At 34.2% G+C, this 14,442-nt stretch overlaps 1 protein-coding gene across 8 annotated transcripts in view; it reads left to right on the forward strand.

Moving 5' to 3' along the window:
- Nucleotides 1-14,442, forward strand: part of kirrel3a (kirre like nephrin family adhesion molecule 3a) — a 532,195-nt gene that overhangs the window by 14,989 nt on the left and 502,764 nt on the right. For 5 of the 8 annotated variants that reach the window (XM_073915104.1, XM_073915110.1, XM_068224013.2 and 2 more), the window contains exon 2: nucleotides 2,857-2,962. The exons of the other annotated variants lie outside the window; for them this stretch is intronic. Coding sequence is in view for 3 of the 5 variants with exons in the window: in XM_068224013.2 (XP_068080114.1) it covers nucleotides 2,921-2,962 (42 nt within the window). In the remaining 2 variants the exon portion in view is untranslated. The remainder of the gene's footprint in view (nucleotides 1-2,856; nucleotides 2,963-14,442) is intronic. 8 annotated transcript variants of the gene reach the window in all.

The raw sequence follows: 14,442 nt of genomic DNA on the forward strand, positions 1-14,442 counted from the left end.
CAAATCATCCTAGATCATTTAAGCGAGGGACGAAGAACGGACCCCAGTCTGTCGCAAATCTCGCTACAGAAAAACACAGCATGTCATGTGACTTAACCAAAGCACATCATTGGCTACACTAAGGTCTTCTCTTTCTAACAACAACAAAAAAATTGTTGGTCTTAAAGAAACAGTGGCAGGGAAGTGAACATAAGTATCATGTTGCCATATGGGTAGTACGGTGTATTTGCATGTGTCGTGTTTTCTGTTGTGAAAATTTGCAGTGCGTTTTCTTAATGTGTTTGCATTGTGAGGATCTGCAACACGCGTGCTGTCAAACCAATGAGGATCTTTACATAATTTGCTGGTGTTTTTTGTAATTGCTTGTGTTTTCTTAAATTGCAGCGTATTAAATTCTCTCACCCACTGTACATTTGAGTAACCTGAGTTTGTTCTGTTTTAGTTGCTTCAACATTACTGTTGTGGTTGTATGAAGTATATGTGACTGGAGTATATAAAATACTGGAATCAAGAATAAATTAGCTAGGAAGTAACCACGTTACGATTAATTATTCTGAGACCATTTTTAATATGATTAAATGTTAATAAATGGAGTGTATCAGCAGATCATCATAAATCAAATTTCATTGAAAAGTTTTGTTAGCTGACGAGGATGGCCCTGTCACTTTGTCAAATTCACATGCAGTTATGGTCTAGTTTTTGACCAGAAAAATATGCAATTTGTCCGTCAACACATTGCATTTACGTGTGGAGTTCAGAAAATTTGTTGTAGCTATACGGGTACTTGAATTTCCAAATCGTTCGGCCACTATGTCATATTATATCAAGTCATTTATTATAGCATATTTGCATTACATTTATTGATTTAGCAGAAAATTGTATCATATGGCTAGAGTACACTGAAAAAAATTATTCAAAGATGATTCCTTGGATTTACTCAATTTCTTTACATTAAGAGGTTGTAAACAATTTATTTGGGCTGAATTTAAACAAACAAATTAAGTTGAACATTACTAAACTTAATTTGTTTGTTTAAATTCAACACAAACAAATTGTTTGCAACAGTTCTGCATGCAACTCTTTTTTTTCAGTGTATATGTATATAATTTGTCAATTGTGGCGCCCAGTTATCAAATATTCTAGCTGTCATTGACAATGCATATCTCTTCACTTTTTATGCAGGGAAAGTTCACCCAAATGTGAAAATCTGGTGTTAATTTAATCACCTTTTGGCCATCCAAGTAGAAATTTGAGAAGAGTTTTACCTGAAACTGTGGTTCTTGGTAATTCATATAACCATCACAGTCAATGCCAAAAAGCACAAAATTAAAACCGGGGTGCACTCCTGACGATAGGTGTGACAAAGTGTAACAAGAAACTGAACATTATTAAAACATGGCCTTTAATCCTCTTCCTCAGCCAAAGTGGATTGAGAGGGATAGTTTGCATAACAAATCATTCTTCAAACAACTTGCTTAACCAGTAGACCTACTCAACACTACGCTGTAAAAAATCTTTTGACTCAGACTTTGTTTCTTATGTTGATTATTTAACTTATTTTTTTGTTGTTGGCTCAACTTAAAACTTTGTTTCTTGTCTTGGCTGAGCTTAACTTTGTTTCTTGTCTTGGCTGAGCTTAACTTTTTTTTTCTTCATGTTTTTTTTATTGGCTTAACATGAACCATTGTTTCTTTTGTTGACTCAACTTAAACTGTTTCTTTTTTGTTGGTGCAACTTATAAATCCTAGTTAAATTTTTCCATTAATTATTTACAGTTTTACTTATTTTTGAACTTTAGCTAACCAAAGCAAAGTTAAAAAAAAATGCATCCAATAAGTTCAGCTAACTAAAGTGAAGCTTTAAATATGAAACACAATAAGTTAAACTAATTAAAGTGAAGTTTTTAAAACTGAATCCAATAAGTTCAGCTAACTAAAGTGATTAATTTTAATACTGAATCCAAAAAGTTCATCTAACTTAAGCGATTATTTTAGAACTTAATCCAATAAGTTCAGCAATAAAAAAATGCCTTCAATAAGTTAACTGAAGTGAAGCTTAAATACAAACCAAATAAGTTAAACTAATTTAAGTGAAGTTTTAAAACCTGAATACAATAGGTTTAGCTAACTTAAGTGACGTTTTTTTAAAAGCAAAGAACTTTAGTTTGCTGTACCTTTAAGTTTGTTTGCTGAACTTTTGTAAAAATGTTTGTTCTATAAGTTGAGTTAACAAAAGATTTTTTTTTACAGTGTACATTTCTTGCTCATACAAATCATAATGTATTTTTAGGATTATTAATTTTGGTTTGCCTTTATTTGTTTGTTTGTTTTTTGGACTCTCAAAGTGTTAGACATTGAATCATCAAAATCAAGGTTTTAGTTAATTTTCTTTATTGTTAATCTGAAAATTAAAGTCGCAGAACCGCATGAGGGTGAGGAAATTATGAGAATTAGGTGAACTATACTGTTAACTGACTCGCTACTACATTCAAAATCCCTTCATAGAACAATTTTAAACATTGTTTAAAATTACACATTGTTCAAAATTATACTTAGTAGTATATATATATTTACCATAGTACATATAATTTTAAATAAAGTATTTAATTATGTAACAAAAATACAATTGATAAAATATTTTAGTTTCTAAGGTTTCATAAATTGTCTGAATTGTTGTACTTTTACCCAGTAATGCGATTTTTAAATAATGATTAATTAAATCGTTTATTGAAAAAAAATAGATCATGTTAAAAAGTAGTCAAATTTTGAAAGAAATGTTTGATAAGAGCAGCAGAGCGTCTGTCTTGCTCATGAATTGGAGTGGTCTGAGGTGACACCCTTGTTTAATTATTCATAGGTCCACTGAGCAAGAAGACAGAGAGAAAGTCTTAAGGTCTGTCCAGGGATCAGATGTCAGGCTTATGACGCTTATCATCTCAAAAAGAGTGTCATCTTTGACGCAGGTAAGGAAAAAACTTTGAAAAGTAGAACAACAGATTTTGTGATTTTGTTTTAAACATGTTGAGTGTTTACATAAAAACAAAACCAGATTTGGTAAAAAAAAAAAAAATAAAACCAGTGTTGTCCAGTTAACTGATATACAAAAATACTTTCAATGAAAAGTTAATTATTTCGGAATTTGTTCAAAATGTTAAGAACTTCCAGTGTTTTTAAATGTTTTCGAAATAAACAAACAAACAAACAAATGCAGTGCTAAACATTTATGCACTGAAAAAAGTGTTGCATGCAGAATTGTTGCAAACAATTTATTTGTGTTGAATTTAAACAAACAGATTAAGTTTAATAATGTTCAACTTAATTTGTTTGTTTAAATTCAACACAAATAAATTGTTTAGAACCTCTTAACATAAAAAAATTGAGTAAATCTAAGGAATCATCTTTGAATAATTTTTTTCAGTGTGGGTCCTATCATACACTCTGTGCAATAAGGTGCAAGACAAGGCATCTTGAGGATGTGCTCAAGCACTGCTTTTTTTCAGTTTATTCATGACAATTTGCATATGTATAATGTTGTTATTGTTATTATTATTATTATTGTTAGCAGTATTATTTATTGTATGCATATTTATAAAAACAAGTTTAGATTTGTCCAACTGTCAGGTTTTGGAGGCGTCTGCATCACCATATGGGGCATTAGAATGGGATGTGTTTGGATATAACTTTACAAGTTATACATGTTTTTTGACCACACTTCATTTTTTGTTCATTTATTCATTTGCTTGAAAATAAAACTGAAGTTAGACATAGTTTTAAAACAAATATTTGTGATTAACAAACACAACTAAATATGTGGGCTAATGGATTTTGTGGAGTGCGTACAACACTGTTTCTTTATTCACGAAAGTAACCATAATGAGGCCGAATGAAGAAGGCTTGTTCTTTAGTCCCGTGCTGCAGATGGTCTATTTAACCGTTTTCTTGTTAGTGATGCGCAATCTCAAAGTCAGCCATGTAAATAGCAAATGCTCCATGGTGCGACACAACAGACTCTTAAAAGGGAATGGGAGATGAGACTCTGGTTGGTTTAATGCAGGTTACGCTCAAAACACAGCCAGAACTCATTAAGAAAAATTTTTTGAAGGACATCCTGGGATTTTTAACGACCACAGAGAGTCAGGACCTCGGTTTAACATATCAATCAAAAATACGGCACTCACTGAGCATTATAGCGTCCCCATCAATATACTGGGGCGTTAGGACCCATACAGACCACAATGTTTAACGCCCCCTGGTGATCTCACAAACGCTACTTCTGGCAGCAACCTACAGTAGCTTTCCCTTATGGTTTCCCATCAAGGTACTGACCGGGCACAGCCCTGCCTTCCTTCAGTGGGGGTGACCATGTGAGAGTTGCAAAGAGCTAGCTGCAGATGGTCTATTTAACTGTTTTCTTGTTAGTGATGCACTCAGTTTTTACTATCTCAAAGTCGGCCATGTAAATAGCAAATGCTCCATGGTGCGACACCACAGACTCTTAAAGGGAATGGGAGATGAGACTCTGGTTGGTTAAATGCAGGTTATGCTCAAAACACAGCCAGAACTCATTAAGAAAATACACACAACCCTGTTAGAGCATGTGCTGGGGTACAAAGTGTATTTTTTTCCATTTTTAAAATAGTAAAAGTGGATTTGGACAAGCCGTTAATGCCTTTACACCATGTACTTTAGACTTTCTGCCTAGATTGTTAAAAGAGCCCTAAAAATACACTCTTCAGAAAATATCTAATTTAAATGAATATTTTGTATAGGAAGCTTTACTATATTATATTTATGCATATACATTAAATTAGTCAGTACTGAAGACAAATCGGGAGCTAATCTAACAAAAAAAAACTTATGATAACCAAAATAAGTAAACCCACAATTTTATCTTAAAATATTAAACAAAACATTTAAAAATAGCAAAATTCAAGAGAAACTTTTGTTGTAATTTTGTACTTTTGTATAATTTTTTTCCTCAGTATTATGCATAAATTTAAATGTTTTATTTTTCTATTTCTAAATATGTTTGTTAAATAAAATATATTATTTTAATAAATATGTATCTGTTGCAACAAAACTATATAACTTATATTCACTGAGAAATTGATAAAAATATTCATTTTCATAATAAAAAGAATTCCTTACATTTTATGAATAGCTTTTTTTGGACACTCAAATTGCTTTAGACCGTTTTGTGGGGGAATCTGCTCGATCACTTCCACTGTGCAGTATCCACCTGGATGACGCGAATGCATCCATATTGCGCCAGACTACACACACTAGCTGTCTGGTGGAGAGGAGAGTAATGAAACCAGTTATGATATGTGATGATGGACAGGCTAGTAGGCAAACTTGGTCAGGATACCGGGGTTAAACCAGCACAATAACTTTTTGATCTAATGGCTAATTCATATTAATTTGTACAGTCTTATACGTACAATTTAGTACGATTTGCTCATCCCCCAATGACAGTTGGGTTTAGGGGTGGGGTAAGGTGCCACGCCTCATTTTTAAAATCATACAATTCTATACAACTGAACTCGAACGAACTAGTCACTAAACTGAGAAAACGTAAAATACTTGGGTCTTCTCCTGAGATCAGGCTGGTTAAACCATACTTTTTTTTTTTTTTTTTTGAAGGACATCCTGGGATTTTTAACGACCACAGAGAATCAGGACCTCGGTTTAACATATCAATCAAAAATACGGCACTCACTGAGCATTATAGAGTCCCCATCAATATATTGGGGCGTTAGGACCCATACAGACCACAATGTTTAACGCCCCCTGCTGATCTCACAAACACTACTTCTGGCAGCAACCTACAGTAGCTTTCCCTTATGGTTTCCCATCAAGGTATTGACCGGGCACAGCCCTGCCTTACTTCAGTGGGGGTGACCATGTGAGAGTTGCAGAGAGCTAGCTGCCAGTGTAGTTGTACCATTGTAAAATAGGCTATACTCCTTTATGTTGAGCACTGTATATGTGTTCAAAAAATTTTGACCACTTGAGATTTCTCCATTTCTCTTTTTGATCTCATCTTCTCACCTCAGCTTCTTTGTGTCAGGAGAAAAGCACATAGAAGAAAACATTCTTTCTCACATTTAAGTGACTCTAATTGTTTAAAAGCAAGCGTTGTTTAGTAGATCTGATCAGCTTGTTTTGTTGTTTGAATGCTGTGAATTCCAGCACCTGACTGAATGTGGTTATCGTGAGCCTACATTGTGATAAATTGAGTGTAATTAGTCAGGTTATTGATAAATGCCGCATCAACGAAAACGGCGTGTACATGCCTGTTATTTAATATTGAATGTAGCAAAAGCATTTATTTACTGTCTGGTCATTGAGGCCTCGGTTTGTGTTTAGAAGTGATGCTATTCTGTATCTTTTATGCCATTTATTTTTATTTTTAGTGTACACTGAGGCTGTATGATTGTTAAAAAATTGTGATTTCAAGAGCTTTGAAATGTAATTTTTTTTATTTTATTCAATGGTTGACGTAATCTTATTTGGAAAATGAAGAGAGAGTGGGACACCCCTTTTAAGAACAAACGCGTTGTTTTTAATCTTAGCTCTACCAGTGAGAGTGGTTGAGCTTAAGCGCATCAAAAGAAAAGCAATTGAACATTGAAGGGGGCGGGGCATCTCAGATACTAGAGAGCATTTGATTGGGTAAGATTTGATGAGAAACTAAAGTATGAGGTGACGTGAAAAAACATTTATCCTTTCAGGCAGAAGTGACAAACTACAAGTTTCAGATGTTTATATTCCTTTTATGTTGTTTTAAACGTAAATGTTGTCACTGTTTTGAAGCACACTAGCTTATAGATAGCCTTAAGTCTAACATACTCATACTAACATCTAAAAAACTGTTTTAATTTCACAGGACCTTTAATTCTAAGTGGCTGCAATTTGCATATGTTTATTAAACCTTTGGCAATCACAGCTGTACATTCAAATCTGTATTTTAAGAGAGCAGGCACACATTATATACTTTTAGACTGTTGTTATATCTGTTACAAACTTTCAAACAGTCTCAGAAGTATTGGAAAAACAGAAATAAACACTGATGTCTACCGTAGTGTTTAAAAGCAAGCTGATGCTTCAAATGATGTTGACAAAACAATTCCATGTTACCCTAAAAAGAAAATTCATTGTAGTATGTATAAGAGGAAGCCAGTGCACGAGGCTGGTTGAATAGATCTGCACTTTTTTTCTGTTCTGACTGTTTTTACAACAATAAATTGCTAAAAGATATATCAAAGGGAATATTTATTTACACAACGCAGAAGAGACGCAAAAGACTAGTTACACCGGCTCAGCATCGTGTTGTCTATTGGCCATCGGCGATGGACAATGTCATCATCTATCGGCCCAACCCTTATTGAGAGGTCACATTTTAAAATTCTATTGATCTCACATTTCGTCAAAGTTCACCAAGCGCAAACTTTCTAATACAGAGACATGCGAAACTTTGTCACACAGGATTGCATTTTCAGTCTGCTGCATTCGAATGCGTGTGAATGGAAGTCTATGGGGTAAAAAGTGCGGTGTGACTGCGGCTTTATTTGCTGTTGTTTCTGTTTCCTGATTGATTAGCCTCTTGTGTGCCCCATGTTAATTAGTCTCATAACACTTTGGTTTGGGTGAGAATATATGTAGCTCTACTGCTTTATTTTTTTTTAAACCTGTAATGTGAGTCTTTTTCCACCAGACAGTTTTCAACTAAAATTGCAAAACAGTGGCATTTTGGGGACCTGAAAATACTATTACCTCATCTATTGTACTGAATTTAGCCATGGGCTAGTTTTCATTTGCACTCCCTTGGCAAGTAATCATAATCACAAGCACATTAACCTCCTATCAGTGCCACAAATTAAAAAGTAAAAATAATGTCTAGTTAAAGCAACATCATGTCAATTGACTGTTCGTTCATTCATTCATTCATTCATTTTCCTTCGGCTTAGTCCCTTAATTATCTGGGGTCTGCACAGCAGAATGAATCGCCATCTAATCCGGCATGTTTTACGCATCAGATGCACTTTCAGCCGCAACCCAGTACTGGGAAACGCACATACTCTCGCATTTACACACACTGATACACTACGGCTAATTTAGTTCATCCAATTCTCCTATAGCGCATGTGCTTGGACTGTGGGGGAAACTGGAGCACTCATTGGAAACTCATGTGAACACGGGGAGAACATGAAAACTCAGAAATGGAATCTGGCTATTTCCTTGCCACTGAGCCACTGTGCCGCCCTGATTTATTTCAGTTTTAGTTTAAAATATCAGATGTGTTCATCCTAGTGTCTTCAGCAAGAGGGTTTCACTGAATAGTAGCTTTCACTGAAAAAGATGACAGCAAAGGCTGAAGAGCGATGAAAAGGAACAACGCGATCACAAGTTGATGATGATCTACTAAATCTTTTAGAATCTGCAGAGATCAAATGCTCTAAATCACAAAGATATCTCGTATCATGCACAGATTAGAATAAAGTTTCAAATGATTAAGACCCCAAAGCCTTCAGTGGTGATATTTGTCAGGCTTTTTATAAAGAGTTTTAAAAGTCTGCTTGTAAAGAGATTTTAAAGGTTGAATAAGCTCCTCTGACTTTTTTTTTTTTTTTTGCGCAATGAAATACAAAAGAAAAAGCAGAAAAGAAAAGTTATACTATAAAGTAGTTGACGAAAGAAATAACACATCACAAAATGTTGATTCAATTTTGTCATGATTTCAACATTTAACTCTGCAATTAACCTTTAAAAATGATCTCTGATTAAAGTTTAAAAAGACAAAAATAATGCCTAGCTAAATATAAATGGAGTCGCAACACCTACCAGGATGCGACCCAGGTGAAAAAAAAGAGCACTAAAATACACTTATTTAAGTATACTTAGTACACTTTTCAGTAATGTACTAAAAGTGCTCTATTTTCGCACACAAATTTTGTACTTAATGTACTAAAAGATAGTATTAAGTATATGTTAAACTTAATACCATCTTAGTGCACTCAACTGTGCTATTTTGAGACACCATGAAATTGAACTAAAATGTGCTTTTAACATACTATATCTGTATTTTAAAAAATATGTTTAGTTACAACTAGAAATATACTTGAACCCTAATTTTAAACATTTATAAATATATTTAAGAATAGCTTAAAGCATAATAGTAATATATTTAAAGAATATACAAAATTTGAAAGAAGTGTGCTAAAATACACTTTAAGTACACTTAGTATACTAAAAATGTACTAAGTATACTCAAAGTGCATTGTGTACAAAGAAAACAGCATCTGTGCTTCATCAAAACACTTTAAACTTTTTGTGCAATAAACCACAAGTCCAAAAATACCTTATGGGAGGGAACAAAAACTTAGCAAAAACTGAGAACACAAAAATATAAATAAGATGCAACATTACAGCACATATATGAAATGTAAAGACATTTTGGGAAAATGTAGTTCTACTTAAAATTACTTAAACTTAAAATTACCACATTAAAAAATAATTTAAGTGTTAGTGATAATATTGCATTCACATTAAGTGTACTTAAGTACAATTTTTGGGAAAATGTACTTCTACTACAATACATTACTAATAGATTTTTAATAAAGTCAATTTAATATAAACTTAAAATTACCACACTCAAAATCTATTTAAGTGTTAGTGATAATATATTGCATTCACATTAAGTGTACTTTAAGTACAACTTTTGGGAAAATGTACTTCTACAATACATTACTAATACATTTTTTTATATTAACTTATTTAAAACTTAGGATTAGTATGTAAACAGTGTACTAAATATCAACTAATGTTTAAAGCATTAAAAGCACACTTTTGAAAAACACACTAATAAAACTCTTTTGGATGTTTTTTTCTGTAGTGTACTTTATTGTAGTACACTACAAATTTATTTAAGTATTACTGGTATTTGGTATACTTTTGTGTACTAAAGTGTACTAAAGTCCTTCTGAAGTATAAACATACTTTTAGTTAGTATATTTATAGTGTAAAACCATCAAACTTTTATTTAACACATAAAATAACAATGTACTAAAAATGTATTTGCGGGTATTTAAGTGTATTTTAGTTGCATTTAATTATTTTTTTTTTTCACCTGGGGACCCACCACAACAGCCGTGACCATCCATCCATCCATCCATCCATCCATCCATCCATCCATCCATCCATCCATCCATCCATCCATCCATCCATCCATCCATCCATCCATCCATCCATCCATCCATCCATCCATCCATCCATCCCTAAGATATGTTTATCTTATAAATACAAGTTTTAAAGTATGTGTTTTTGAATGTGACACTGCTGCTCAGAAGCTTCTTGTTTTGTTAGAAAGTAGATTTGCTAACTACTGGTCTAGCACAGAACTGTCTCATGAGGAAGTGCAACTGTTTTATGTTTTGTCTGTTTAGTGGCTAATCCGTATAAATTCGTTCAAGTTTAGTATGTGTTTTTGCAAAGAAGGCATGACACCCAACCTCACCCCAAAACCCACCCATCTTTGGGGGATTAGCAAATTGTCCTAAATTGTACGAAAGAAATTATAATAATTAATATGAATTGGCCACTATGTACATTAATAAAGTATATAAATAATAAGGGACAATATCACATATACACTACCTGACAGGTCTTTTTGTCAATGCCAGCTGTAAGAGCAACAAATAATAACTTGACTTCTTGTTAATCATTTGGAAAAGTGTCAGAAGGTGGATTTTTCTCATGAATTATCTGTTGAGCTGCATCCCAATCATCACAAACACTGCAGAAGACCTATTGGAACCCTCATTGTCCCAAGACTTTCACTGAAATCCGTCAAGTTTGGTGAAGGAAAATCATAGTTATAGTAGATGGGGTTACATTCAGTATGGGGGCGTGCGAGAGATCTGCAGAGTGGATGAACATCAACAGTCTGAAGTATTAAGACATTTGTGCTGCCCATTACATTACAAACCACAGGGGAGGGCAAATTCTTCAGCAGGATAGAGCTCCTCATACTTTAGCCTCCACATCAAAGTACCTGAAAGCTAAGGAGGTCAAGGTGCTCCAGGATTGGCCAGCCCAGTCACCAGAGATGAACATTATTGAGCATGTCCGGAGTAGGATTGAGGAGGCATTGGAGATGAATCCAAAGAATCTTGATGAACTCTGAGAGTCCTGCAAGAACGCTTTCTTTGCCTTTCCAGATGACTTTATTTGTAAGTGATTTGAGTCATTGCAGAGATTCATGGGTGCAGTCATCTAAGCTAATGGTGGAGTCATGCACAATATTAATTCTTTCTCCACTGCACAATTTCTTTATATTCTATACTGGACATTATTTCTTTCAAGTGACAAGACTTTTGTCTAAGCAAAGTCAGACCTTACAGTCCTAATTAAATAATTAAAAATCAAGGCATGATCATATTTTATTTTGGTAAAATAAGCGTAATCTAGAGGCCTTTGCCTTTCATATAAGCCACTTCTGATACAATTCAACTAGAAATAAAGTTAATATTTGTTGTTTCTTAAACTTAGGCGACATATAATAACAATAGGCGACAAGACTGTCAGAGGAGTGAGGTTTACCTGCACAGCAACTAGCTGTCCTCCGTTACATATACACAAAACATACATTGAAAAGATGAAAAATAATAATTCATTAATACATTTTTTTTGTCGGCTTAGCCCTTAGTCAACTTATGCAGCAAGTTTTTACACAGCTGATGCCCTTCCAGCCGCAACCCATCTCTGGGAAACATCCACACACACATTCACACTCCGACTCATACACTATGGACAATTTAGCCTATCCAATTCACCTGTACCGCATGCCTTTGGACTGGAGAACATGCAAACTCCACACAGAAACGAAAAATTCAGCCGAGGCTCGAACCAGCGACCTTCTTGCTGTGAGGCGACAGCACTACCTACTGTGCCACTGCTTCGCCAAAAAATAATATGAAACTAATAATAATAAATAATAAATTAAGATAAAAATAAATGATAAATAAAAACTATAATATATAGAGAATACATTTTTATTTAATAAATTTAGGATGTTTGTGTGGATTCTTTGATGCAATGTTGTGCTGTCTATGATAGTCAGTTTTCTACAAATTGTTCAGATCCTTGGCCGTATCAGTGACCAAGCCAAAAAAACAAGTTCTCTCAGAAAAGTTATCACAGCTCTCTACTCAAGGCAATCACTATAAATAAAAGAAATCAATAACAGAAGCAGCAGCTATTGTTGTTCACCCACTAGGTGTCAGTAAAGGTCTGGGAGGCTCTGACTGATGGACTATGGTCTCCAGTTCATTTGTGCAGAGGAGAAGATGTCACGATAACAAAGACAGATTGTGAGATGATACACTCCATCAATCAGACGTGCAAAAAGAAGGAAAACACATCAACTGCCGTTTAATGAAGAACGAAACAGAGGAAAATGAAAGAGCCAATGGAAATGTGTGATTACCTGTTGTTCCCCCCCTCTCGTCTGCTCTTGCTCTCTTTTAATTGAGGGAAGGGAATGAGCTTTTACAAATTCATTACTTTCACTGCATCTCACACACACATGCGCATGCTCTGGATCTATTTGCTATTGATGGGAGTTCATTTGTTTTGCCAAATCAAATCAGGCTCATTTGTGGTTTGTGCGAGACCTCTGTGTAAAGAATAGAGTTGATTGGCGCCGGCCATCAGAATGATGTGCGTCTACATTGCCAATGGGTTTACAACGTACACTAGACTGCACTGTCAGAAAAATCCTGAAATTAGCAGTTTTTCTTATTTTGTGATTAACATTTGCATTTTTTTTTTGTTCAATTTAAGTTTGTTTGTGTAGTGCCTTTAACAATAACTATGGTTTAGAAAAAAGCAGCTTTACGAAAGCATTACAATCAGATTAATAGAGTGGAGGAACTATGATGTTTCCTTGTAGGCCAATCGGCTGCTAGCATAAAACTGGTTCCCTCGTGAAAATCCCTATAGGATTTTCCCATAGGCTTTTCGAAGATTGCAAATAATCAGCTCTGTGTTCAAACACGGTTCATGTTTTGTCCAGCCGAAATTCACACAAAAATACAACTTTTAGCATTTTTGGGTCTAAAATGCAAATGCAAGAACTGAAAAGCTAACATTAGGCTATAAACGGACTACAGTACCTGCGGGGCGCACGCCTGTGACGTCGGCACCACCCTGCTACAGAACACTTTTCAAGCTTATTTTTATAAATATGGTCAATGACGAACCTTTACTCTGTTTATTATATTATAATCCATGCTATATATTGTAAACCAAAAAAAAAACCCAGAACACATTTGGATGGTATTTTTATTTTTTTACGTGGGAAATACATCGGTTTTGCTTAACCGTTGTTGTAAAAGTTTTAAAACTGTATGCATAAATGTGCCTACATAGTGTTATCATAAGACATATTTAAATAAGTGTATCGTGCACAGCCCGCTTGTCTCCGACGACAGAAATGAGGCGTGAGGGACAAATCTATATGCCTGCAAGTTCCATCATGTATAGAGTTAAATGAGTTAAATGTGTTTTTTTTTTCTTCAGATAAAGAAAAAAAAAGACAAATTAATTGAACGCGTTAAGATGTATGTATTTTTCCTAATTTATCCACACATTTGCATTACTGAGAGCAGGAAGCACTTCACTGGTAAGCAGTATCTTCATAATACTGTTTAATTAAAATAAATGATCAACAATTATTCTGTCTTTATAGTCTTTACAAGAAGGCATTATCCACACACAATATGAATTTCCAATTAGAAAAAAATTACAAACTATAAAATACTATTTATAAAAATAGCAGACAAGCCTAAATGCACAGTGCAAGAGGTCTGCATTCCAGACCAATTCAGCTCGATGACGTATAATGTCTCCGACACCGCCTGTAATCCCATTTAGCAACTTCATAGCAACCATCTTTTTAAAGAAGCGTATCCAATTAAAAAAAAAAACAAGAGTGTGATGGAGCTGGTGTGTTTTATGTCATGGAATAAAACGTAAAAGTATCTTGAGTTTGTGTTAACCACGAACCTTATTTAAGCAATTTAGTCGAAATCCCATTCAAAAAATCTATTGACTTTGAGACAAGGGAACTGGAACTGCTAAAACGCTAACTCACTTTTGGGTTTTTGCATACAAATTGACGTCATAGTTCCTCCACTCTATTTAAAGTTACAGTCAATAGGCAAGGACCGGTATAAGATTTTGGCTCTAAAATATATGCTTTTAAAATGTCCGGGTAAAAAGCTAAAACTTTTTTTTTTCTCTTTGAACACAATACGTTTTAATTTGAGAAACATTTATACAATTTTGGAGCAGTAAAGATGTCAGGCCAAATAATTCAAATGAATCATTGACTTCTGTCTTCATTTGTTTCTAAAACACAGATTTCTTTACAATTTAAAAC

This window comes from Danio rerio, chromosome 10 (genome assembly GCF_049306965.1).
Source record: "Danio rerio strain Tuebingen ecotype United States chromosome 10, GRCz12tu, whole genome shotgun sequence".
Taxonomy (NCBI): domain Eukaryota; kingdom Metazoa; phylum Chordata; class Actinopteri; order Cypriniformes; family Danionidae; genus Danio; species Danio rerio.